The sequence below is a fragment of the Blastomyces dermatitidis genome (genome assembly GCF_000003525.1).
Source record: "Blastomyces dermatitidis ER-3 genomic scaffold supercont1.8, whole genome shotgun sequence".
In the NCBI taxonomy this organism is placed as follows: domain Eukaryota; kingdom Fungi; phylum Ascomycota; class Eurotiomycetes; order Onygenales; family Ajellomycetaceae; genus Blastomyces; species Blastomyces dermatitidis.
This window is the reverse complement of record NW_025544781.1, coordinates 1,793,080-1,816,837: the sequence shown is the minus strand read 5'-3', so window position 1 is coordinate 1,816,837 and position 23,758 is coordinate 1,793,080. Positions and strand designations below refer to the sequence as shown.

The 23,758-nt window shown below is 49.1% G+C and overlaps 8 protein-coding genes and 1 non-coding gene across 9 annotated transcripts; 6 read left to right on the top strand and 3 right to left on the bottom strand.

The window, feature by feature from the left end:
* Window positions 1-125: 125 nt before the first annotated feature.
* BDCG_07331 (cutinase transcription factor 1 alpha) lies at window positions 126-4,800 on the top strand (the record flags this gene model as incomplete). The annotated part of the gene is made up of 10 exons (XM_045423129.1): window positions 126-484; window positions 637-661; window positions 963-980; window positions 1,181-1,305; window positions 1,397-2,088; window positions 2,158-2,230; window positions 2,299-2,727; window positions 2,806-2,988; window positions 3,083-4,189; window positions 4,281-4,800. 10 exons carry the CDS (start codon window positions 126-128, stop codon window positions 4,333-4,335), a joined length of 3,066 nt encoding a protein of 1,021 aa, XP_045278591.1. The 3' UTR covers window positions 4,336-4,800.
* A 3-nt stretch (window positions 4,801-4,803) lies between these two features.
* On the top strand, window positions 4,804-10,314 carry BDCG_07330 (LysM domain-containing protein). Its single transcript, XM_045423128.1, has 2 exons — window positions 4,804-4,946; window positions 5,015-10,314. The coding sequence occupies exon 2, from the start codon at window positions 5,882-5,884 to the stop codon at window positions 7,934-7,936; it is 2,055 nt and encodes a 684-aa protein (XP_045278590.1). The 5' UTR covers window positions 4,804-4,946; window positions 5,015-5,881; the 3' UTR covers window positions 7,937-10,314.
* BDCG_07329 (uncharacterized protein) lies at window positions 8,890-10,125 on the bottom strand. Its single transcript, XM_045423127.1, has one exon. It carries the CDS (start codon window positions 9,802-9,804, stop codon window positions 9,295-9,297), a length of 510 nt encoding a protein of 169 aa, XP_045278589.1. The 5' UTR covers window positions 9,805-10,125; the 3' UTR covers window positions 8,890-9,294.
* On the bottom strand, window positions 10,162-11,298 carry BDCG_07328 (glutathione-dependent formaldehyde-activating). The gene is made up of 2 exons (XM_045423126.1): window positions 11,069-11,298; window positions 10,162-10,965 (listed from the first exon to the last, which is right to left on the bottom strand). Exons 1-2 carry the CDS (start codon window positions 11,175-11,177, stop codon window positions 10,532-10,534), a joined length of 543 nt encoding a protein of 180 aa, XP_045278588.1. The 5' UTR covers window positions 11,178-11,298; the 3' UTR covers window positions 10,162-10,531.
* Window positions 11,299-11,574: 276 nt separating this feature from the next.
* Window positions 11,575-13,801, bottom strand: BDCG_07327 (uncharacterized protein). The gene is made up of 6 exons (XM_045423125.1): window positions 13,558-13,801; window positions 13,176-13,412; window positions 12,465-12,979; window positions 12,329-12,352; window positions 12,138-12,253; window positions 11,575-12,015 (listed from the first exon to the last, which is right to left on the bottom strand). The coding sequence occupies exons 2-6, from the start codon at window positions 13,326-13,328 to the stop codon at window positions 11,843-11,845; spliced, it is 981 nt and encodes a 326-aa protein (XP_045278587.1). The 5' UTR covers window positions 13,329-13,412; window positions 13,558-13,801; the 3' UTR covers window positions 11,575-11,842.
* BDCG_17493 lies at window positions 11,602-11,674 on the top strand. Its single transcript has one exon. It is a non-coding gene; the product is annotated as a tRNA-Cys (tRNA).
* A 157-nt stretch (window positions 13,802-13,958) lies between the features above and the next one.
* On the top strand, window positions 13,959-17,730 carry BDCG_07326 (peroxisomal hydratase-dehydrogenase-epimerase). The gene is made up of 6 exons (XM_045423124.1): window positions 13,959-14,408; window positions 14,482-14,709; window positions 14,778-14,886; window positions 14,949-15,038; window positions 15,098-15,894; window positions 15,960-17,730. The coding sequence occupies exons 1-6, from the start codon at window positions 14,253-14,255 to the stop codon at window positions 17,283-17,285; spliced, it is 2,706 nt and encodes a 901-aa protein (XP_045278586.1). The 5' UTR covers window positions 13,959-14,252; the 3' UTR covers window positions 17,286-17,730.
* A 31-nt stretch (window positions 17,731-17,761) lies between these two features.
* Window positions 17,762-21,078, top strand: BDCG_07325 (RING finger protein). Its single transcript, XM_045423123.1, has one exon. The coding sequence runs from the start codon at window positions 18,307-18,309 to the stop codon at window positions 20,893-20,895; it is 2,589 nt and encodes an 862-aa protein (XP_045278585.1). The 5' UTR covers window positions 17,762-18,306; the 3' UTR covers window positions 20,896-21,078.
* Window position 21,079: 1 nt separating this feature from the next.
* Window positions 21,080-23,474, top strand: BDCG_07324 (Yip1 domain-containing protein). The gene is made up of 4 exons (XM_045423122.1): window positions 21,080-21,673; window positions 21,911-22,337; window positions 22,459-22,611; window positions 22,674-23,474. Exons 1-4 carry the CDS (start codon window positions 21,532-21,534, stop codon window positions 22,921-22,923), a joined length of 972 nt encoding a protein of 323 aa, XP_045278584.1. The 5' UTR covers window positions 21,080-21,531; the 3' UTR covers window positions 22,924-23,474.
* The last annotated feature ends 284 nt before the right edge of the window (window positions 23,475-23,758 follow it).

The following is a 23,758-nucleotide window of genomic DNA, read 5'->3' as shown; positions in this document are numbered from 1 at the left end:
CAAAGAGAAAAATAAAAGAAAGATTGAAAATTAGTTAAAAAACATAGCATGAAGACTTTTTATGTGCTATCAGCCTCTCCATTCCCGTTGTGGTTGTGCGTGTAATTCCTATATATCGCAGTACTATGGTTAGTCGCCCTCTGTATCAGGGAACTTATTGCTTCCCGCTCTCCTCCGACCATCGCCTTCAGGCGTCAACTTCTCTTCTTCCTCCGCCCCCGACTCCCACGACCTCCTCTCCCACCCCTCTCCTTCTCGATGGAACGCTACTCCTGTCGCCATCGCCTTCAACAATGAGTAGTAGTATCGCTTCAGACAACAGGCCCGACCAGGCCATGGCTGGTGCTGAAGATACCGCCGCCGCAGCCACCACCACCACCAGTCCCTCCACAATGACCAAAGATGTTCCTTCACCAACCACTACCACGGCTCCCAAACAATCGGTGCCCACAATGCAAACCCCAGGCCATCCCAGTTTCAGACGGTGCGTGATATTTCCCCCTTCTTATCTTCGAGTAACCGCAACGGATAAGGTGTGGTTGGGGTTGCAATGCAACCGTGGCGGGAGATAGAGAGAGAAGAGGCCAGGTTTGTATTGAAGAACAAAATAGCTGACAAGCAAATGGAGTAATCTAGACAACGGGCGTCGCGTGCTTGCGAGGTATGTTTCGTTTGCTTACTTCCATGCTCCTCCTTCCTTGGTTGCTCCGTTTATTTATATACGGAGTTAAAATACTTTCTCGTCCCTGTTCGACGAAGCAAACAATGCGCTGCGATAGACCAGCCTCGGCACCTCGGTCTTTTACGCGAAGGCCTGATACTGTATCTTATCGAGGTTCGAGGTTGCTTTTTGGCCTCGAGAATCTTGCTCAAAGTCTCAGCCAGCAGATCGATCGCAGTGAAATGTTTTTATTTTGTGTTTGATTTTACTTTTACTAACGGTGGTCGCGGCGTGATTACAGACTTGCCATGCTCGAAAGGTTAGTTGCCCATCCCCAGTTTCTCTCGATACTCACCATCTCCAAAACATTTCCATCCCATCTATGCGGGGGTGAGAGGAGATGTCGGTGATCGGCCGGCGGATTTTGACCTGTGGTTACACATGGTCATTTGGCCAATCGCCCTTGCTGTCCCGGTTGTGTGTGATCAATGTCTGACGTGCTTTCTTTCGGGCATATAGGTACGATGTGACGCAGCAAGCCTAGGTGTACCTTGCACAAACTGTGTGGCTTTCTCCATCGAATGCAAAATCCCAACGCCGAAACGGAAGAAGAACCAGTCAAAAGTATCCAAGGATGGGACCAGGTATGTTTTTCTCTGTGCGAAAGGATATCGCATCGGAGTGATGAATTGAATGTGATCAGTCGCTAATCTACTATCTTCCTTTCCATCAAAGTAGTGATGAGAGACCAGATACCCGCGGAGCCAGCGGTAGCGGCTCGAAGGGTCTTACCAAACCGGTAGAAGGAATGCCACAGACCACTTTGACGGATGCTCAAGCTGCCCAGCAAGCTTCGCACAGCGCCTCCTACGCCCAGTTCATGAAACCAAAATTCGCCCGCGCCCCTATCAAGGAAGCTGGAAGGGTAGCATACCTGGGAGAGTCGTCGAACCTTTCGCTACTTGTCCATGACCGCCATGGTACTACCGATGTTGTACATTACCCGTTACCGGAGGGGATAAGAGGCTCGCGCGCACGGCTGACCGAGTTGGATAATTTGGAAATCGACATTCTGCACCAGAGGGGTGCATTCCTGCTCCCGCCCCGCGCACTATGCGATGAACTTGTCGACGACTACTTCAAATGGGTTGCGCCTGTTGTGCCTATCATCAATCGTAGCCGTTTCATGCGCCGTTATCGAGATCCCAAAAATCCCCCCTCCCTTCTTCTACTGCAGGCTATTCTGCTGGCAGGATCGAGGGTCTGTACAAATCCTCAGTTGATGGATGCGAATGGATCGACAACGCCAGCGGCGATGACTTTTTATAAGCGAGCAAAGGCTCTCTATGATGCCAATTATGAAGATGACCGTGTTACCATCGTGCAAGCGTTGGTTTTGATGGGCTGGTATTGGGAAGGTCCAGAGGGTATGAGTGATATACTCCGCTCCGCTTATCATTTGTTAATATATCTTGCTAACTCTCTTGGGTTTTCAGATGTCACTAAGAATGTTTTCTATTGGAGTAGAGTTGCTACTGTTGTTGCCCAGGGATCTGGAATGCATAGAAGGTTCGTCATTAATTTGAAGTAACCGCGGTTTCATTGATCTTTTCCTGCTAACATGCTTCTGAACACAGCGTGGAATCGTCCCAGCTAAGCAGGCCAGACAAGCGATTATGGAAACGGATATGGTGGACACTCTTCACACGCGATCGATCCGTTGCTGTCGCTCTTGGGCGCCCCGTAAACATCAACACTGATGACTCCGACGTCGAGATGCTTACGGAGGATGACTTCATCGAGGATGAAGTCGATAGCATCGCTGAATACCCGCCCAATCCCACTCATGTCCAGTTCTTCCTCCAATATGTGAAACTATGCGAGATCATGGGCCTCGTCTTGTCTCAGCAGTACTCAGTCGCTTCGAAATCACGGCGTACGAATGCCATCGATCTAACACACAGTGATATGGCATTGGCCGATTGGCTGCAGAATTGTCCGAAGGAAGTTTACTGGGAAAGGCCTAGGCATCACTTCTGGTCCGCTTTGCTACATGCAAATTACTAGTGAGTGTTTTTCTGACGTGGATACTAATATAGAATATTCGGTTTGGTATGTATAGATAGCTAACCTCTTCTTGGAAGTACGACATTATGTCTACTACATCGTGCGCACATGCCCCCGGCAACGTCTATATCTGGAAACTATGGATCGGACGGGATGGCATACCCGTCCCGCACTATTGCTTTCCAAGCCGCCGCGATGATTACCTCCATCGTCGAAAATCTGCAAACGCATGGAGAACTCAAATTTACTCCAGCGTTCATGTAAGTTTAACGGCTAGTTGCTTTATCCTATCTGCTGTATTTCGCACACGACATGTCACTTTCTAACCCATTATCTTTTTTTTTTCCCAAATAGTGTATATAGTTTATTCTCTGCCCTAATCATGCATGTATACCAAATGCGCTCATCCGTCCCGACCGTTGTCTCCACCAGCCAAGAGCGAATCAACATATGTATGCAGGCCCTAAAAGACGTGTCGAAAGTCTGGCTCGTTGCAAAAATGGTCCACACGCTCTTCGAGTCCATCCTAGGTAACAAAGCGCTCGAAGAACGCCTCCAGAAAGCCGCCGGCAAGCGACATCAACGCGTCCGACGCGACCATCCGGCACCCGCCGCACCTACAGCAACACGACGCCCCACAGAAGCCTCCAAACGCAAATTCGACGATATGGAGATCACCCTCCCCAACGGGCCTCCCGCCCCGCAGGTCTCCTATGAGCGTTCCCGCCCGCAAACACCCGCCGTAACTCCCTCTCGTGAAATGCCCCCGACCCCCGTGGTCTCGACCATGGCCGCCCCGCCACCACAACAACCCCCTCACGCCTCACCAAACACCCAACACCAGCAGCTCCTACACCAGCAACATCAACAACAACAGCAACAACGGGGCATAAACCACGATGCCTTCCTCGGCGCCCCAGGTAGTACTGGCGGCAACACGCGCCCCACCTCCCCATCCCCCTTCAACCCTTCCTTCAGCATCCCAGCCACGCCTCCCGATCTCTTCCTCGTCACGCGCAACTCCCCCAACATCTCCCAATCGCTCTGGGAAAACTTCCAGCCTGACCAACTCTTCCCCGACGGCACAAATATGTCGTATACAGGCTTCTCACCACCCGGCGGCGGTGGCCCAGCTATCGATCCACAGCTGCAGCAGGCATCCATGCTTGGCGGCATGGGTACTACCACACTAAGCCCCACGCAACAACACCAGCAGCATCAGCAACAGCAGTTACCCACACGGGGGTTGCGCGATAGCCCCACCATGAACATGCATAACATGCATGGAATGAGCCAGCAGTTGCAACAACAACAGCAACAGCAACAGCAGTGGCAAGCCATGCAAGGCTTGGATGGGCATATGGCGCCTGCGACGCTGGATACGTCTAGTCAGGATGATAATTGGAGTACGAGCTCAAGAGGGCAGATGCCGATTCCGCCGACGTTGAACGTGGAGGATTGGTATGTTCCCTTTTTATCTTCGTGTTTCCCTGTTTTCTTATTTCTTTTATACAGCAAATGTTTTGCTGACGTTTTGTTTTTCTCTGCGCAGGTTCCAGTTCTTCGGAATTAATGCGGGTGTGGGTGAGTTGGGGGAGGGGCTTTGAAGGGATGACGATGAGTGTGAGCGAGCGGGAGAGCAAGACAGAGTGCTACGGTGGAAGGAACATAATACCGTTTACTGAATGGATGTGGGGGGAGCAGGTGTGAGCGGGTGAGAGAGTGGGTGCATCTGAGATTGATATCACTATCATTTTATCACTTATCAATGCATACGATATGATGTGGGATTGATGTGGTGAAACAGGTGCACTGCTGAAGTGTTTTATATATCTAGTTCATATATAAAATTTGTACCATATATATACTTAACATCATGGACTGATCATATATTGCTATCTATTTATTACTAGGATTTGCAGGACTGTTCATAATATAGTATTGCAGCTTCAGGTAGGTTGTATTTGAACAAATTGGAGGGAAATAAAGTGGGTAATGTTTGTTTCTGCTTGCTTAAATACTGAAATAAGAACTCTCAAAGTGCTCCAGATTCAACAATATTTTAAGGTTTCATGGCAATACATTTTGCAACGAAAGTTTCCTTACTATCCATATCATGGCTAACTCAACAAATACCAAGCTATAGGTATGTAAGATGTACGTGTACATTTCTCAATCTTTGTTCCTCCTAGTTTCGGCATCTCAACGTCTGATACGAGTGAGTACATTGGTGCTGCTTTTCTTTAGCTGCTGTTAATAGCTACATCCGCTGACTAATGGCCCAAGTGGCCAGCGTCGCCCTATTCCACCCGGGCCGCGTTATCAACTTCCTCATCCAAACAATCCCCCACGAGCTGCTATCTTCAACGACATAGAGGTGGGCAACCCGATACACCGCCAGACACCCGCAGCATCCTGACTACATTGGAAGGCTCCCGGAAGGATATCCCGTTTCTGGTGCCACCTGTCCTATCATACTACGTTCTACGTTGAATCTTCTCCTGAATCCAAACGGCCAGCCTATCTACACTTTACCCGCTTGGCAACGAACCAAGCCTGACACTTAAAATAGACGAGAGACGGGGCTGCACTTGCGCCTTGAGGCTGACGGCTTGAGACTTGAGGCTTGCATCCGGCGTCCTTTATTCTTACATACGTTATTCTGCCACTCTTCTGCCAATCCGCGAGGGACAACCGTGCCTTGCAAGCAGATGGTCCGATTATCCGACTCCTGAGCTTTGCGCGGCCAACAACCCCCCCTTCCCCCCGGTTCTCTAACTACCCTTGGATATCGGCAACTCCTCATTGATAAACGAAGTTAACGCCGGAAACCAACCTTATTAATATACCTCGCATCGGGGAGCAACACATATCGATCGATTGGTCAATTAACAGATGTCCTGCCGCTGCCGCCTGGTCATCCATGATACCCCGCTGAGCTTACACCCCAAGACGCCAGCCATTGAAATGTTCTCGAAGGCAGGTGGACATTTCACCAAACTGGAGAAATAGACGGAACAGGTTTCTTTTATTTCAATTTTTTTTTATTTAATCGTGGGTGACAAAAAAGGGAATTCCGACGTTGTAATAATATAATTGGAAGGAAAGACGGCAAGGAAGAAGGCCAAACTGGTGGGAGTTATAGGATAAGGAATGACCAGCAATACCAACCAGACCGATGTCTTCAATTCCTCAACCGCGAGTGCGAACCCTTCCTCTAGTGTCCGTCCACGTAATCGACGCTTGATCTCCCTCGCCGACGACGACGACGATGACCTCTCAGGAACCACGACTATAGACCTTGCGACCGGGTCAAGTTCTGACAATGCCCTGACTTCGAATTCTCTGTTAACACCTCCCGCGCCACGTTCTCGTGCTGGTACACCATCTCCCACCCCAAGTAGACATCCATCCCGCCCGCCGACAGCTTCGTTGACTAAGAACCGCTCCTCGAGTGGAGGGGCGAGGTTCGGAAATGGATGGACAGATAGTAGGCAAAATAAACCGACAAGTCCGTTCGTGGCGGATTTTTTGGAATCGTCGTGGACTTCCTTACAAGGACTGGCATCAACTGTGCTCGGGAACGAGGATATCCTGGGAAAGTCGAAGTCGTCTACATCAAGGTCTAGCGCACAGCAACACCGGCGGAAGCCGTCAAAAGTGAACTTCGTCCAAGATGCGAGAAGTGGCCCGTCGTCATGGGGCCCGGCAAACTTCTTTAGTAAACAGTTGGGTTCCTTGGGTTCTGGTTCTGATTCTGGTTTTGGCCCGAGAGAAGACCGACAGTCGATGGTACAAGCGCTGAAAAGACAAGCTCTCCTTCAGGCTAATGGAGATGTAACACCGGATAGTCAGGGGAATTACAAACGAAGAGATTCCGGCGATGCTCCGCGAGGATCCTCGGCTCCGCCGCCGGAACAGGACGATTCGGACGCATTGGTGTATGTGCATCATGTACAGAAAAATGACAGCATCACTGGTGTCTCAATCCGGTATGGCTGTCAGCCAACAGTCATGAGGAAAGCGAATGGCTTCTGGCCCAGTGATAGTATACAAGCTAGGAAGACAGTCCTTCTTCCCGTCGAAGCTTGTACACTGAAAGGCCGTCGAATACCCGAGAAGGAAGAGCATGATAATCTTTTTGAGGACTTGGATAGTAGCTCGGAGGACCCGTTTGCAGAACATACTTCACTGGACCTAGATCCAATGTCCTCCTCCGCATTTGGATATGGAGACTCCAGTTTACGAGGCCAGTATGCCGGATCATCTACCTCGTCGGTTTCAGGCAAGACACCGAAGCAAGCACCGCCGTGGAAACATGAATGTTGGGTTCAAATTGATGGATTCCCGGAAGCTGTCGAAATCGGCCGCGTGGCACGGAAGACTTTAGGGTTCTTCCCCCGCGCAAGGCGAAAATCCCTAGCCCAGCTACCAATCCCGTATTCCGACTTAGAAGATACCCTACACCCCCTTTCTCAACAACAAACCTGTGACACCAGCACCACACCTCCCGCCACCCCTGCCACTTCGACCCCATTCATCGCCCGCTCCTCCTCATCATCTTCCCACACCCGTGGCCGCTCCATATCCAGCTCAAAATCCGTTTCCAACGCGCACGTGCACCGACATCGCAGCAGTTTCACCTTCCTAGGCACAGGCGGCGTAGGAACGCTAGACCGCAACGTAAAAGCCCCTGGCCCTGCCGAGGATAAACTCAATCAATTCATAAACACGCATCTGCCTAAACTGGCTGTCCCTCCGCCACTGCCCACTCCTCAACCCCTATTATCATCATCATCAGCCAGCTACTATCCACGCGCCTCTACAGAGTCCACGTCAACCATCCTCTCGAACACGTCGTCTACGGGACTGGAGAACGTTAGCGGCGCTATTGAAGGGTGGGTTCGCAAGATAGCCCGCAGCGCCAAGGCTGGGGTTTCAGACTTGCAGCAACAGCAAGGTGGTCATTTGGGTATCAGTGGGATGGGTGATCTTATCGAATTGGCTGATACGCTGGACGGGAAGCGAAGTCCTAGCCGTGCTGGTGTTGGTGGTGTTGCGGGTATGCCCTCGTCGGCCAGAAGAGGACGTGCTGTCAATTGCAGTCCTACTCGCTTTTCATCTGGATCGGGATCTACCATCGGGCCATTGGCGTCCGGAGATGGTGGTAGCAGGAGTATAAGAGGCAGGAGGACGAAAGGCGATTGAATCGCAGTAACGTGGACATGGAGTGTATTCTGATTATAGAAATTTGCAGGTGTTTTATATGTGTGTGTGTAAGCTGTGTATCATTTCTCTATTTAGAAAAAAACAACAGCAGACTCTTGAAAGGATTTATCGCCCCTGTTTTCCTCATGGTCATATATGCTTTTTTTTTATTCTCCATTTATCTGTATGGCTAACAGAACTAACTAACTGCCGAGCCTTGAGCGATTTTACATACTTTTTCTCTTCTTTCTGCTTCTAAGAATCTTTTTATGGCACTTCTTGCATACGCGTATCCAGAACGTCCCACTTCTCTTCATCGTCATCCTTCTCAAATTAAATTTTCTTTTGTTTTTGGTTCAACATATAGCCGTCCACCTTCTCTTCCCTTTTTTTCATCTTCAGTTTTTTTTTTTCCTTCCACCCCCCAATATATTCGGCAGCGAACATCATTGATCTTGTTAAGTGTCTTGTTTTTATTTGCATGTTCATCATGTCAGTCTTTTCTTTCTTCCTTTTCTCTTTTTCTCAGTTGTACACACACACACACACACACATATATACATATACCCGTCGTCCACAGCGCCCGAAATCATTGGCATCTCTTACTACCCATAGGTAGATAAATCATGCACTACCTTTTGTTACGTGAGAGGCGGTAATGTCCTAGGCATACGTCCAAATATTCTTGTTTGTTGAATTTGATTAAGTTGTTGAATGCAACTGAGGTTTTCTCTCACGAGCTTCAATCTTGTAGCCCGACTTTCCACGGGCTCCTGAATGGTGGTTGAAGTAAGGTTGCTAAATTGCCGCCAGAGCTTGCTTGCTAAGCGCTTTTTAAGCGCGATATAACTTCTCCCCCTGAACCACGTCGAGGTATCCAAGCATTTCGGATTATATACCCTTTCGGAGATGAAGAAGAGCGTTGGATTGACATCACCATCTCTCGCGTATAATGGAAACAAATCAAATGTATATTTTGATATTTTTTGCACATGTACCATGTATGTACATTAAAACTAGAATAAATGCTAAATCTTCAGCTCCGCAACAATGGCAGGGAGATGGCAGAATTGCAAAACTCGTCTTCTACATTCCCAAGCTTTTTTAAATTACACTTTACTCTCAGATCCTCTAGTTGGTTGGACAGATATAGTCAATTGCTCAGTCACGGGTGAATTCAAACAGGCGCATGCACCCAAACCTCCCTCCTCCTCGTCTACATCCTCCTCATCACTCTCCCACATCAAATTCTCCCCCGCAGCCCAATGAAACACCCACCCAGCAAACCCCGGCTGAGCCTTCGTGAATCCAAACGGCGCGCCGAAAGGTGCAGCCCCCTCACCAGAGAGATGCCATATCTACCCACGATGCTCTCCGCTAATAATAAGATACCAATTCATCCCGCACCCCTCCGTCCCCAGATCTAGACAACCGCGGCCAAAAATACCCGCCTCCCCGTCTCCATCAATGGCGGATGCTGGGAATCCCTCAGGAAGTTCCGGGTCGTCCTCCCATATCCGCCGTTTTGTCAGCGGAAACGGCAACGCGAGACGGCCTTCTGCTGGGTCATTTCTGTCGCCGCGATTACTGAGCGGCTTGAGACCGTACTCTTGAGGGCCGCCATGACATCCATTGGCGATCTCGGCTACGAAGGTCCGATATGGCTCTGGGAGGATTATGTCATGTCTGGATTCGAAGGCGTGGACGGCGGGCCAGCCGAGGGGTGGGGTTATATTTCTAGAAGCAAATATGGTGCGCAATTTTTCGACGTCGGCTTTTATGGCTTCGTTGTTAGGGGAGAGGGTGAAGCTGGAATTGGAATTGGTGTTGATGTTGGGGGCGCTTGGTTTCACTGAATTGGAAGGCATTGCAAATTTATAAATTCAAGGACCTTCAATGATAGACTTCACTAGCGGAAGTAAGATAGAAGTGGCACATGGATGAACGTATGTTTTTGGGGATCAAACGAGGGTAAAAGGGAAACTCATAGATGTAGGCGTCATGTTGTATGTCAGGCTCAGTGCTTCATTTCAAAGGGCTTCTTGCTCCAGGCAGCAGAGTGTATGGCTTGCCTTCCAGCGGCGATCTTGCAGGTCAGTTCGTCCCTGCTTATCATTTCATAAACGAAATGACAAGCTTGGAATATAAACGTCGTGGGGTTCGTCAGAGATGTTCCCTTATTCTTCTACACATCCTTACCAGATATATTTACAAAATTGCGAATTCCGGAAACTTCCTACAGCTAAATTTTCGTGTTCCTAAAATATAGTTTTGTGTGCGATATCTTACCTGCCGTAAGACCATCATAGCAGAATACTATAGAAGCGTTTCCCAGGCGACAAAATTCAAAGAGAATGGGGCCAGAGATAACTACATCCCAAAGCACACAAAATTTTACTAGCATTAATGAATAAACTTCATCCACAACGGCATCCTCAGAAGCTCATGGTTGAAACCAGCATTTTAATTCGTTCAGGTGCTTCCAATGGAACCCAGCAACAATTATGATCAGGGCCAACAAGGTATCAATGCCAGCAGGATAACAATAATAGGTCCCTGCAGCCCCCAAACACGCACTCTGATATGGCCATAGTTTCAACCCTTCCTTGCTGCTCTCTGCCGCCGATACTCTTCAACAAGAGGCATATACGTCTGTCGCCGCGCAAGGCTCTCTTCCGGCCACTTCTGCTCGAGAACATAAAATTCCTCTAGCACAGGAACATTATCCGGAAAGGTAAGCCAGGGAGCTTTGGTGGTGGTATAGATATGTACATCCGGAGAGACCAGAGAGGCCTGGTCGAGCGTGCCTGCGCGCACAAATCGTACAATTGGCCCGGAGCCGCCGTAGGTGCTCCACACGGCGACACGGCAGCTTTTGCACCTGGAGATCTGCTGGCCGAAACCGCTCGCAGATGGCGTGTTGATGACTTCGAGATTGGACTCGCCATTATCTCCTTGTAGTAGGGTGACGCGGTCTGCTTCGATGAGGATGTTTATGACGAAGGCCGAGCCGGTTTCGCGCTGGCACCCTGGTCGATACTGGTGTTTAGCCTGGGGAATTGATGATAATTGCGGAGTTCTGGGCTAGGTTATAAATCATGGTAATTTTTGGTTCTTATGTACTGTACATACATGTGCAATGACAGCAGTGGACAAATAGGGGTGCCGTTTGGATTTGGTATCGGACTGCTTTGCATGGGCATCCACCCTCGAGGGGATATTGCGCTGCTGATGAAAGCATGGCTCCTCCACCTATTCGCTCAAAGAGATCTGGGAATAGGAATTTGGAGAAAATCTGGAGATCAGCAGCCTACACGGCTACTGAATGCAAGTCTGCGGCACGTCCTGATCATGACAGACAGAGCGTTATTTATTTGCATCTAAGCCAAAAGCATGAGGTCTGACCCCGCAGTTCGTATTGCGAAGGGGACATCATCAGCTCACGCCCAGTCTTGGTTTCGGGCTTCCTTGAGCCCAAGATCTTCCTAGAGTTTTGTCCATTAGTAATTTTTATTCATTTACAAGTACACAGAAAGCTTTCTCTGCTGGACAGTAAATGGGAGCATTCATTCTCAAATAGGGGATAATTAATTAGGGCTGGGAGACAAAGAAAGCAAAGGTTGGCATATAATTATATAAGTAACTTTAAAAGTCTACCGAACACTGCTCCAATAGCTCAGCGGTTAGAGCGTGCGATTGCAGATCGCAATGTCCCTTGTTCGAATCAGGGTTGGAGCTGAACTTGTTACATTTTCTTTTTTGGTCCTTTTTGTTGTTTATTTTTTCTATCCTCAATCCATTTCATATTTTTTTGCCTCCGTAGATTTTAAATATATCTATCTGCTTCCCACCAGAGTCGCTGCCAAGGCCAATCGGTTCAGTCTACCCCCCTAAATACAAAAACTTTCATATCCTAACTACATCACAAACCTTCCTCTGCCGATTTACAGTTAGCCGTAGTTGTTTGCCCTTCCACGAGCAGTCGTCGCCAGCCGAACCACGCTGCTGCTCGGGTTTGTGTTTGGGCACGAAAACCCCTGTGCGAAGAGTTGGCGTGAAGAGTTCGTACGAGGGGTAGTCTGTATTAATGTTAATAAATAAAGCATAGTAGATATTCATGTTAGTCCCTTTTTCGGATAGATTATGTGTGGGTCTGGAAAATAGTTCAAGCTGGAAAGTCGCGGTGGGTTTGGAAACGTACAGCCATCCACAAATTTGTTAACCTGCTCGACAGTCATTCCGGCGCCCTTGGTGGAGAGTAGGTTGCGCTCTTGTTCCTGGCGCCAGTCATAGACGAAATGGGTGTCCTCGGCATCACTACTCAGCGGCTTGGATTAGCCATTATCAGCGCAAAAGGAGAGTCACCGGGGGCCTATGTGGAGATTTACTTACATATGTATGAACGCATCTAGCTGACTATAGATTTTCAGTTTCAACCAATTAACTTATGAAACGAATTATAAATGTTGCCGTAGCGAAGAAGTAGAGGACTGTGAGAGTGAGCGGGTTGAAAAACTATATTACTCACTCAGTAAAAGCATCATACTCCTTCAATGCGTCATTAATAGCTTTCACATCCTCGAACTTCACATATCCTAATCGCCCCATATAACCATCTAGGCCTCTCATCCGCAATTGCACGGCATCCTCCCAAGCCTTGAGCAATTTCTCTTCCGGTAGTGCTCGAAACCCCACACACCAGCCTTCGAATATCACCACCTTAACTCGTTTCTGACCAGCCGAAACGTCATTGACAACCTCCCATTCGCTTTCGGGTAGACGGTCGCCCTGGCCGCTATATGCTGACTTATCATATGCGGGTATCTTGGTGGGTAAGCCCTGGCGGAGGGAATCGAAGACCTGGCGGCCAAGTGGAATGTCGTGGGTGGAGGGCTGGCCGCGGTGTTGGAGGAGTGGATTCGAGGGGTGTGACAACGCCAGTTGTTGTTGGTCGGCGTGGTTGAGATAGATGTCGTCCAGAGAAAAGGTTATCGTGGTGAGATTGTACGGCGGGGAGGAGAGAGTTGAGCGGAGGAGGGTGACCTATATACATATATCAGATTCGAGCAGAGCGACCATGGCTATACAGTTACTGTGATTAGGAAAAAGTGACAGTAGTTGTAGTGACTAGTAATACTCCTTCATGATGCTTATTCTTTCAGACCCCTGAACTCCATAGGGCTCATTCTGTTCCAGGAGTATGTGATTAGACGAGGAGATAACCATTACGCTACCATACCAGCGCTGTCTTCCCCGCACCTTGGACACCGTTGAGTCCGACAAAGAAAGGCGGAGGACTCGAATCTCCTACATGTTTCTGCTCGTGTACGTTCAATTTCTCCAGAAGAAACGGAATGCAGTATTGAGACTTGTCGTCAAGTATGTGAGCCATTCTTGCGTCTGGAACTGATGCTCTGTGCAGGTTAAGATCAACTACTTTCCTTGATCGGGGAAAATCCGGGGAACGTTAGAGTTTCTAAGGTTTCGGTTAGTATTCCCAAATAGATTAGTGATTAACTTTAATTCAACTTCTAGAGACTCTTTAGCTTGGCACGGGAGCATGTGACATCATCAAATGCAAGTTTCAATGAAGGGGCTTGTGATCCTTGTGGAATATATACATTTTTTTTTCTGGATATACAACGTATTCACTGCGTGCACAGGGGATATAAATCTATGTTGTTCGTAATTTCCGAGATATATAGATTCAGCTCCAGGGAATCTTCCTCGGAGGGCTGGAGTTCAGCAAAGCCTAGGAGCAAGCAGCAGCACGAAGCTCCATGGCTTGGCTGACTTTACAAGCTAGAATTGCAGGAAAAAGAAAAGGCAAATTGACTGCGAATTTCACATGCTGAAGAATTCGAAGACGAAGCTTGCCACACGTGATGGCGGAGCTACATCCAATCATACAAATGGATATGCGCCTCACGCCCAAATCCCGGTTTGTATTTTACAAGTATCGTAAGATACAGCACATCCCTCGTCATTTGAACTGAAAATTGACGTACGGTACGGTATTGATACACCCTCCCGACCCCCGCTTCGATACCGGACCAATAAGTTGTTGCTGTCCGGCGGCCCAAGCAGCTTCCCGGATGGTATGCCGAGGTCCATTGGCACCCGAATCGAGCTTTCGTCGTCTGGGATATCTTCAACTTCCCGCATCTTCCAACTTCTCCTCCTTTCTCTCTCCTCTCCTTTTTAACTTCACCTCCTCCCTGGCTTATGAGCATTCAATTTTGCTCCTATCTCCATATAATCTAGCCAGCCAAGTTACGTCCCATTTCCATTCGTTCTCCCATACCTTATACACAACATGTCGGAACTTCGATTCGATAACCAGACAGTTGTTGTCACCGGTGCTGGTGGCGGCCTAGGAAAAGCATATGCTCTTTTCTTCGGTAAACGCGGTGCCAATGTCGTCGTCAATGATTTGGGAGGATCACACCGGGGTGAGGGCGCTTCGTCTAAGGTTCGTCTTTCGTGGGACAAAGAATTCCCATGGCTCGCTTTGGCTTGAAAAATCGTCTAATAGTGTGTTGCAGGCCGCCGATGTCGTTGTAGACGAGATTAAAGCTGCTGGCGGTAAAGCCGTAGCTAACTATGACAGTGTTGAGTTTGGAGACAGAATCATCGACACCGCCGTCAAAGCCTTCGGCCGCATTGATATCTTGATTAATAATGCTGGCATTCTACGGGATATCAGCTTTAAGAATATGAAAGATGTCGACTGGGATTTAATCAACATGGTCCACGTCTATGGTTCTTACAAGGTACGCCTCGTTCGTGAATCTCTTGTTTGACTTACGAAAAAGCTCTCTGACGGTCGGAGGAACTATAGTGCGCAAGAGCTGCCTGGCCACACTTCCGGAAACAGAAGTTCGGACGAGTGATTAACACTGCGTCATCTGCTGGTCTATTCGGAAATTTCGGACAAACCAACTACTCGGGTGTGTAACGATATAGTCGATGAGTTGTATTTGGTAAACTACGTACTGATGTGTATATTTAGCTGCCAAGCTGGCCATGGTTGGCTTTACCGAGACATTGGCGAAGGAGGGTGCGAAATATAACATTTTGGCCAACGTTATTGCGCCAATTGGTATGTGGGACCCTTTGTTTCTCCATTCTGATCTATGTAATTCCACTAACAAATAGCAGCTGCCAGCCGTATGACTGAGACAGTCATGCCTCCAGATGTGTTGGAGCACCTTAAACCCGAGTGGATTGTGCCCCTGGTCGCCGTTCTTGTCCACTCCTCCAATACCTCCGAATCTGGAAGCATTTTTGAGGCTGGCGCTGGCCACGTAGCTAAGTTGCGATGGGAGCGTGCAAAGGGTGCGTTGTTGAAGACAGATGCCTCTCTCACGCCCCAGGCTCTTCTTGCCAAGTGGAATGATATCACGGATTTCTCGGAGCCAAGCTATCCTACTGGCCCTGCGGACTTCTTAGGGCTCTTGGAACAAGCACAGAATGTACCCAGCGCCCCCGCCGGTGAGGACCTGGATTTCACTGGCAAAGTTGCTCTCATTACTGGTGCTGGAGCTGGTTTAGGTAGAGCCTATGCTCTGCTCTTTGCTAAGCTTGGAGCTTCTGTCGTTGTCAACGACGTCGCTGACCCATACACCGTTGTTGAGGAGATCAAGAAGCTCGGAGGCAAGGCTGTTGCCTCCAAGGCATCTGTTGAAGACGGAGAGGCTGTTGTAAAGCCTGCGATTGACGCCTTTGGCCGCATCGATATCCTGGTCAACAATGCTGGCATTCTCCGCGACAAAGCATTCACAAACATGGATGACAATCTGTGGAACACTATCATGAATGTCCACCTTAGAGGCACCTACAAGGTCACCAAGGCTGCATGGCCTTATTTCTTGAAACAGAAGTATGGCCGTATTGTTAACACCTCCAGCACCAGCGGTATCTATGGTAACTTTGGACAGGCTAACTATGCTGCTGCTGTAAGTTATGTTTCTTCTCCCTTTGTTGACTAGCTAAGCGGGAACCACATCATTGACAGCAACAGAAACTCGGCATCCTAGGATTCTCTCGTGCTTTGGCCCTTGAGGGTGCCAAGTACAACATCTACGTCAACACCATTGCCCCAAATGCTGGTACCGGAATGACCCGGTCCGTCCTGCCAGAAGAGCTCGTTCAGGCCTTCAAACCCGATTATGTGGCGCCAATGGTCGTTCTACTCTGCTCTGACAAGACGCCCGAGCCGACCAAGGGCTTGTACGAATGTGGAAGTGGTTGGTTTGCCAAAACCAGATGGCAACGCAGCGGTGGGCATGGATTCCCTGTCGATGTCCAACTCACCCCTGAAGCCGTTGTTTCCCAATGGAGCAGGATTATCACATTCGATGAGCGTTCCGATCATCCCGAAGACGGCCAGGCGGGCATGAAGAGCATCATGGCTAACATGAGCAATGTCAGCGGTGGGAAAAGTGAGGAATCCAAGGGCGACCAGCAGATCTTGAAGGCCATCGAGGCCGCTAAGAACACTAAGGCCCAGGGAACTCCCTTCGACTACGCTGACAAGGATGTCATCCTTTACAACATCTCTCTTGGTGCGAAGCGAACTGACCTGCCGCTCGTCTACGAAAACAGCTCGGATTTCCAGGCCCTTCCTACTTTCGGCGTGGTCCCCTGGTTCACCACTACCACCCCTTGGGACGTCGCTGATATCGTCTCCAACTACTCACCCATGATGCTCCTACACGGTGAGCAGTATCTCGAGATCCGCAAATTCCCCATTCCCACCGCCGCCAAGACCATCAACGTCCCCAGCCTTATCGATGTGGTTGACAAGGGCAACGCCGCGCTCGTCGTCACGGGCTTCACCACCAAGGATGCACGAACTGGCGAAGATCTCTTTTACAATGAGTCGACCATGTTCATCCGCGGAAGCGGCGGCTTTGGCGGATCGCCCAAGCCCACCGCCCGTCGCGCAAAGGCTGCCACGGCCGCCTACAAGCCACCGCAGCGCAAGCCCGACGCCGTCATCGAGGAGAAGACCTCCGAAGACCAAGCCGCCCTCTACCGTCTGAATGGCGACTACAACCCACTCCACATTGACCCAGACTTTTCTAAAGTCGGCGGTTTCAAGGACCCTATCCTGCACGGCCTCTGCTCCTTCGGCATCTCTGGCAAGCACGTGTTCAAGACGTTCGGTGCCTTCAAGAGCATCAAGGTCCGATTTGCCGGTGTTGTGATCCCGGGTCAGACTCTGAGGACCGAAATGTGGAAGGAGAACGGCACCGTTGTGTTCCAGACTACTGTTGTGGAGACCGGAAAGCCTGCTATTGCTGGGGCTGGTGTCGAGCTTCTCTCGACTGGCGCGAAGCTGTAAATGCGGGATGCGTGGAAAAGCGAAGATGAGTTTTAAGGCAATGAAAAGCTCTTTTTTCTTTTCTTTTAGCTGCTCAAGTCCTGCAGTTTCCTTCTTTTCTATCATATAGGACTGTAGTTTTCTTATTTTCTTTTTCTATTTTGTGTATATAGGTTCAAGGCTTAGCTCTGGTATTCCGGTTGTCTTCGTGTTGATTTTTTTCCCATATTGTGACGTGACATGTACGGATACACATGATTTCATTCTCGGCTCGAATTCTACAATATCATACTGGCTCTTAACCAGATTAATTCCTAGATGTCCCCTGGTCCAACTTGTTAACCTCAAGAGAATCGTAAGAGATACCTTTTCTTTCCTGGACATCCCGCATTCTGAGAGTGTTCTAGACCCTTGTTGGCTTCGCCGAGCCGTAGATCCTTACGTAGACAAAAAAAAAAAGAAAAAAGAAACCTGCTTCACTTGTAGCTTTGTTTCATCATTAATCAGCCCTGGAATTTTTAAATTCTTTTAACTACCTTTATTTCAATTTATTTAATTTTACCCCCTTGATATGCTGAAATCAGCGGGGTGTCAATATAGAGTCCCGGATCTTAGTACGAGGTAGGTGTCTGCGGTGGTTTCCTCCGGCGTTGTAATTCTCCAGCCCGGTCAGTCCAAGTCCTGTGACTCCTGTCTCACTTTCCCGTCTCGCAATCACCAACGGCAACCATAACCATACCATACCACAACCTCACCTAACCCACGCCTCCGATTTATGCCACGACCCCACAAACACAGCTGTTATATCGTTCAGCAATCCAAGCACCCGTCTACTGAACTCTAATTTGCACAGGCGGCATTTGCGCATTTGAAATCCCAACCCCGCGATCCCTAGGTCGGCGACAAAACCACACCCGATATATTTATCAGCCATATAGCAGAGGAAATAGGAAACCTCCGCAAATTCATTTGGAAAAAAAAAAAAGAAAAAAAAAAAAAATCCCTGCTCTCCACTTTTTGAGCCATGTAGCTATCCACAACCATGGTGCTCTCCCTGGCCCTCCCAAGTTTTTATTCGCGAAGACCTCCCCAGAGCAAGAGCACCGCTTCCAGATCAACCGAATCCGGCAGCATCGCATCCTCTGCAGATGAACCCCTCGCCTCTGCTGGAAGTAACCTTTCCTCTATTTCGAAATCCATAGCTTCGCCATCAACGACGCCCCACGAAGCACCTACGCAAATAACAGCATCATCATCACCGCCTGCTGCCGCAGCAGCCGGCCCATCGACAATCGCCGAAGCCCTGCGCGGGAACCCATTCGGCATAGTTTCGCGAACAAAAGTACCCAGCGATGTCGCGGCTAGCGAAAAGATCAAAGAGGAGGAAGAGCGTGAACGAGAGCGTGATCGTCGCGAACTCAACGATGCGCTGGCGACGTTAACGCAGCTGTTTCCGGACGTAAAGATTGAGGTCTTCCGCGAATTGCTGGTTAGATTTGATGGTAAGAGTAGACTGCATGTCTGCGTGGAGCAGCTGTTGAGATATAGAGCTGAATGGGTTAAGGGGAGGTGGAATGTGCCGGAACCGGATGCCAAATCTGATAATGGTGGTGTTGTCGGGGGTCCTGGCCGTGGTGCCGTTGCCGTAGATGGGGATGGGCATGCGCAGGGAAGAAGGGGGAGATGGATACCACACGAAGAGCTGTTTCAGAGCAAGGAGTATAAGGTTGCGGTCAAATCGACGCTGTCTCTGGAATTCCGAGCTTTGAGCAGAAGTGCCATCGACGCGGTGCTGGCGGAGGTTAATTTCTCGTATACCCGTGCACGCCCGACGCTGCGGGAGTTATCCCGCAAGAGCTGGCGGGCGACATTTGGGAGTATATTTCCGTTCAAAAGGAAGAAGGATAAAGATGATCATCCACTCTTGGTTTGGCAGAAATTGCCCGATGGGGAGCTTGTGCCCCGGCTAAAAGAAACTGGGTGCTTGGAACTTGATAGGGAACTACATGATGCCTTTCTGGCTCCATTACTGGCTCGGAGAAAGGAAGAGCAGGAAGCTATGGGGCTGAAACTCGCAGAAGAGCTTAATCAATCAGAGGCAGAAGCTGCAAAGGCGCTTTACGAATGTGATTGTTGTTTGTCAGACGTTACATTCGAGCAGATATCTACTTGCTCGACCAGCTCGCATATCATATGTTTCTACTGCATCCAGCGGACTATCCATGAAGCTCTGTTTGGCCAAGGCTGGGCCGTATCCATTGATCATGAAAGGTCCACGCTACGATGCCTAGCACCTATAGCGGAGGGCACGTGCGAGGGCTCTCTGGACCCGATGATTGTGAAACGGGCGATTCTAATCGAAAAGGCCGGGGCGGAAACATACCAAAAGTTCGAAGATCGCCTAACTTCGGAATGCCTTTTGAAATCGCAGCTAAAACTGATCCGTTGCCCGTTATGTTCGTATGCGGAAGTAGATCCCGTCTACCATCCAACAGCTAAAGGGCTTTCCTGGCGGTTCCGGCGTGGAAGGCTCCTTCCGACGATACTTACGACAATATTTGTTCTCGATTTGATACCTCTTCTCATTTTACCTGTTTTATTTTCTCTCCTATTCTACCCATCAATGATATCCAATATCCTCTCTGCCTCGCTGCGGAACGTCTGCCTCAAAACCCGCCCGCAACGGTTTACTTGCTCAAACCCTTCCTGCCGCTCTGATAGCTGTATTACGTGCCACAAGCCATGGCAAGATCCTCACCACTGTCATGAGCCTCTACTTCAATCACTCCGAACAACCGTCGAAGCGGCCCGCACAGCAGCAATCAAACGAACCTGCCCACGTTGCGGCCTCTCCTTTGTCAAGTCGTCCGGTTGCAATAAACTAACCTGTGTATGCGGGTACTCCATGTGCTATATATGCCGCAAAGCTTTGGGTCCACCACATAGAGCGGCTGGCGCCAACAATATCCTAGCTCTCCGCCAACCACAGCAACGAGCACGACCGCCAAACCGGCGACCACGCCATGATTTAAGTCAAAACAATATAGAAAACGCGCCCACGGGCGACTATGACCTAGACGGGAATTTAATAATGAATATACCAGAAGACGATGACTACTACTCAGACGATGGCACCAATAATACCTACAATAACAACAACGCCACCCCAGCGGAAGATGAGGAGCCAGAGGGCTACAAACACTTCTGTGAACATTTCCGCGCCAACCCTGGCTCCCGCTGTACCGAATGTAACAAATGCGACCTTTATCTCGCCGAGGACGAAGAAGCCGTCGCACGGCGCGCAGGCGAAAGGGCCGAGCGCCAATGGCGTATTCGGCAAGGGCTACTTAATTCCTCATCCTCGTCATCCCCCGGCGCCACGTTACCCAGTGATGCGCTTGCGAAACTTTACGATATGCCTACTGGCGGTGATAAGGGTATGCGACACTACGGTGGCTATAGAGGCCCTGCTGCTGGGCCATGGGATTGGAATTGGCAGCTTGACGGGACGGATTGGAGGAGGCGATGGAGGTTTTGGGGGCGTGAAATTTGGCGGGATGGGCGGTGGAAGGGGGAGGGACAGCGATTAGTTGATACACTGGTGGAGAAGATAGTTGTTGTTGACTTCTAGAGAGAGTGTTTTCTGTTCTTCTATTCGTCCTGTGTTTTCTTCTCCCTTTTGTTCTTCTTTACTCCTTTTTTAATGATGCCTCATATTAGCGTACGACTTTTCTGCGTCTTCTTCTCTCCATCATCTCTCTCTCTCTCTCTCTCTTTTTTTTTTTTTTTTTTTTTTTTTTTTTTTTTTTTTTTTTTTTTTTTTTTTTTAGATTCCCCTTCTGCTCCCCACTTAATTTCCTCATTCTCATTCGTCGCAATTTGTAGTATTCGTTCTCCCTTAATCGCAACATGGATTTATCACGTGATATGTAATATGTGTACGTAATTGAGGACAACCAGCTCCCAACAAGGCAACGGCAATACTTCCGCAACGAACATCTTCACTGACATTATCAGACGCTCAGTAACTCTCGACGACCGAGTTAACTGGTTTTGAAAACGAATATTGGCAGCGGTGCGCTTTTAGGTGCTATACCAGAATACGATCAGCTGAAGAATAGCGCGAAACGGTACCCACACTCCCCGGACGTTTTGCTCGAAGTTCCAGCTCGAAGATACCTTAATTGCTTTGACGAGGCAAAGGAAAGGAGAAAGTGGCATGCTATAGAGCTATTTTGCTCTGGCGGAGTGTGTCTGAATATACGAGATGGCGATGATGGCCAGTGGAAGTGGTAGCGGTGGAGGGGGGAGAGGCGCGGGAGTCGTCGGAGGTACAAGCACAGAAAGCCCGTTCGTCATAGAGCACGACGATGATTCGGTGCTGGATAATGATTTTCTGGAAGATGAAAGTAAGTTTAGATACATAGCTCCTTTACATATTTCTTACACCGCGGCCATTCCATTCGCATTGTTGCCGGAGCTGTGGTAAATGGATGTTTATATACTACCTGATCCAACCCGTTTTCATTTCCTATCCCAATGTCGTCCTCAACTTCCACTCCTATCTACACACATGAAGCGCTTTCCCGCGGAAGAAGAAAAAAGGAACCATCCACCCTCAGCTAACCAAATCTCTTCCCACACAGCCATCGAAGCCGACGACCCCCTTCACACCAACGAACCCACCACCGACCGCACACCTCTAACAGGAAACATCGCCTCCACAACCTCCTCCTCATCACGCCCCAACATCTCCGGATCCTACCTGACCTCCTCCATCCCCGGCGAAGACCGGCGCGCCACGCAAAACACCATCGACGAGACCGTCTGGGCAACACTATCACGCGACCTGCTCGCGGTTTGGGAAAAAATGCGGCAGGTGCTGTGGCCCAAGTATCTGCTAGGCGGCATGTTGGCGCGCGGGGGAGGGATGGGAGCGGCGGAGCGTGGGGAAGCGAGCGGGTTTGGCAATGGGCTTGGCGGAGGGGTTAGGGGGTTGGTGGGGAGGTTGCCGGATGCAGATGTTGTGCTGCAGGGGGGCATGAGTGAGGGATTGAGGGATTGGGATCTTTGGTACGTTTTATTTTTGCTGGTGTGGAAAAACGCGGGTTATGAATGGAGACTGAGGATAAGCTGGGAGTTATTGTGTGGACTTGCTCGTTCTTTTGGCTGACGTTTCGTGGGCATATTGTAGGGGTCCGTTGATTTTCTGTCTACTACTCAGCATGTTCCTCTCCATGCGGGCGCAGGGTAACCAAGCCAGTCTGGTCTTCTCGGGCGTGTTTTGCATAGTATGGATTGGCGAGGCTGTTGTGACGATGCAGATCAAGCTGCTAGGCGGGAATATGTAAGTTTCCCCCACGTTTTGCTGAAAAATATGTATCACCATACTAACAGCTGCCACTCCAGATCATTCTTCCAATCAGTCTGTATAATTGGGTACACACTTTTCCCGCTTGTGATCGCGTCTCTCCTCAGCGCACTCGGCCTCCCCGTTATAGCACGCATTCCTGTCTACCTCATTCTTATCGCCTGGTCGCTGGCTGCCGGCGTGAGCATTCTTGGTGGGTCCGGCGTGGTGAAGAATCGCGTGGTAATCGCGGTGTATCCGCTGCTTGTATTTTATATTGGGATTGGGTGTTTGTGCTTTATTAGCTGAATACGGGAGGAGTATATCAAGATGCTATGATTTGGAAGACCATGGTTCATGGTTGTGAGACGCGTGGTGCTATAAGACGGTGAATGGAATCGTGGACAATGATCATGTCTCTTATTTTGTTTTCTATGCTATGACTGGGAATCTCATTTTTATCTGAAATATATGCGGGCTCATTATTTTTCCCCGTTGTTTTCAGTTGCGGGCAGTCTTTTCCGTTCTTTCTTCTAAGCCTTTTCACCTTGACATGAGCCTGTTTAATTCCCCGATGCCTTTCCTGTTTAATTCTGTTGTCCTTGCCACTTTTATGGTTTTTGTATGCATGTACCATATAGATCTTCTGAGGTCCTGCAGTTTCTACCGCCTTTTGTCTTATTGATTGCCCGCTCTTCATAGCCCGAATAGAGTGTTTGGCATTCTGTATTCCTACATGTCTTCCTAATTAACCGATGCGTTTCTAAAGAGAGCAGCTTTGTGTCAAAACAACAATAGATAAAACACGATGATAGAAGAAAAAATTTCAGTTCCAGCTCATTATCCGTCTCCGAATTGTGACACACCCTAACCTAACCACTCTGGCGCCCCTTTAGATCCGCATTTTTAAAGGGGCCTCCAGGTAGCATTATGGTGGGACTGCTTATCCTCGTACAATGGGAAACCAGCTGGAGTGTATAATAAATAATAAAACCACGCCTGTCATCAAGCTAATGCTCGAATCCAGTAATACCGAACATATCGATATTCCGTCTCTGCAGCCTAGTGATCGCCATAAAATAAGACTTCATTAATCAGAAGCCACATACTGAAAAGGTACAAGCAAATGAATAGCCTCAGCCGT

Coding starts and splice junctions, on each gene's coding strand:
- BDCG_07330 (XM_045423128.1), top strand. CDS start 5,882: ATGACCAGCAATACCAACCAGACCGATGTCTTCAATTCCTCAACCGCG.
- BDCG_07329 (XM_045423127.1), bottom strand. CDS start 9,804: ATGCCTTCCAATTCAGTGAAACCAAGCGCCCCCAACATCAACACCAAT.
- BDCG_07328 (XM_045423126.1), bottom strand. CDS start 11,177: ATGCTTTCATCAGCAGCGCAATATCCCCTCGAGGGTGGATGCCCATGC. Junction 10,966..11,068: donor CCACTGCTGTCATTGCACAT/GTATGTACAGTA, acceptor AGTATCGACCAG/GGTGCCAGCGCGAAACCGGC.
- BDCG_07327 (XM_045423125.1), bottom strand. CDS start 13,328: ATGGCTCACATACTTGACGACAAGTCTCAATACTGCATTCCGTTTCTT. Junction 12,353..12,464: donor GAGTATGATGCTTTTACTGA/GTGAGTAATATA, acceptor GAAAATCTATAG/TCAGCTAGATGCGTTCATAC. Junction 12,254..12,328: donor CTAGATGCGTTCATACATAT/GTAAGTAAATCT, acceptor GCCGCTGAGTAG/TGATGCCGAGGACACCCATT.
- BDCG_07326 (XM_045423124.1), top strand. CDS start 14,253: ATGTCGGAACTTCGATTCGATAACCAGACAGTTGTTGTCACCGGTGCT. Junction 14,710..14,777: donor ACGTCTATGGTTCTTACAAG/GTACGCCTCGTT, acceptor GAGGAACTATAG/TGCGCAAGAGCTGCCTGGCC. Junction 15,039..15,097: donor CAACGTTATTGCGCCAATTG/GTATGTGGGACC, acceptor AACAAATAGCAG/CTGCCAGCCGTATGACTGAG.
- BDCG_07325 (XM_045423123.1), top strand. CDS start 18,307: ATGGTGCTCTCCCTGGCCCTCCCAAGTTTTTATTCGCGAAGACCTCCC.
- BDCG_07324 (XM_045423122.1), top strand. CDS start 21,532: ATGGCGATGATGGCCAGTGGAAGTGGTAGCGGTGGAGGGGGGAGAGGC. Junction 21,674..21,910: donor TGATTTTCTGGAAGATGAAA/GTAAGTTTAGAT, acceptor CTTCCCACACAG/CCATCGAAGCCGACGACCCC. Junction 22,338..22,458: donor TTGAGGGATTGGGATCTTTG/GTACGTTTTATT, acceptor GGCATATTGTAG/GGGTCCGTTGATTTTCTGTC.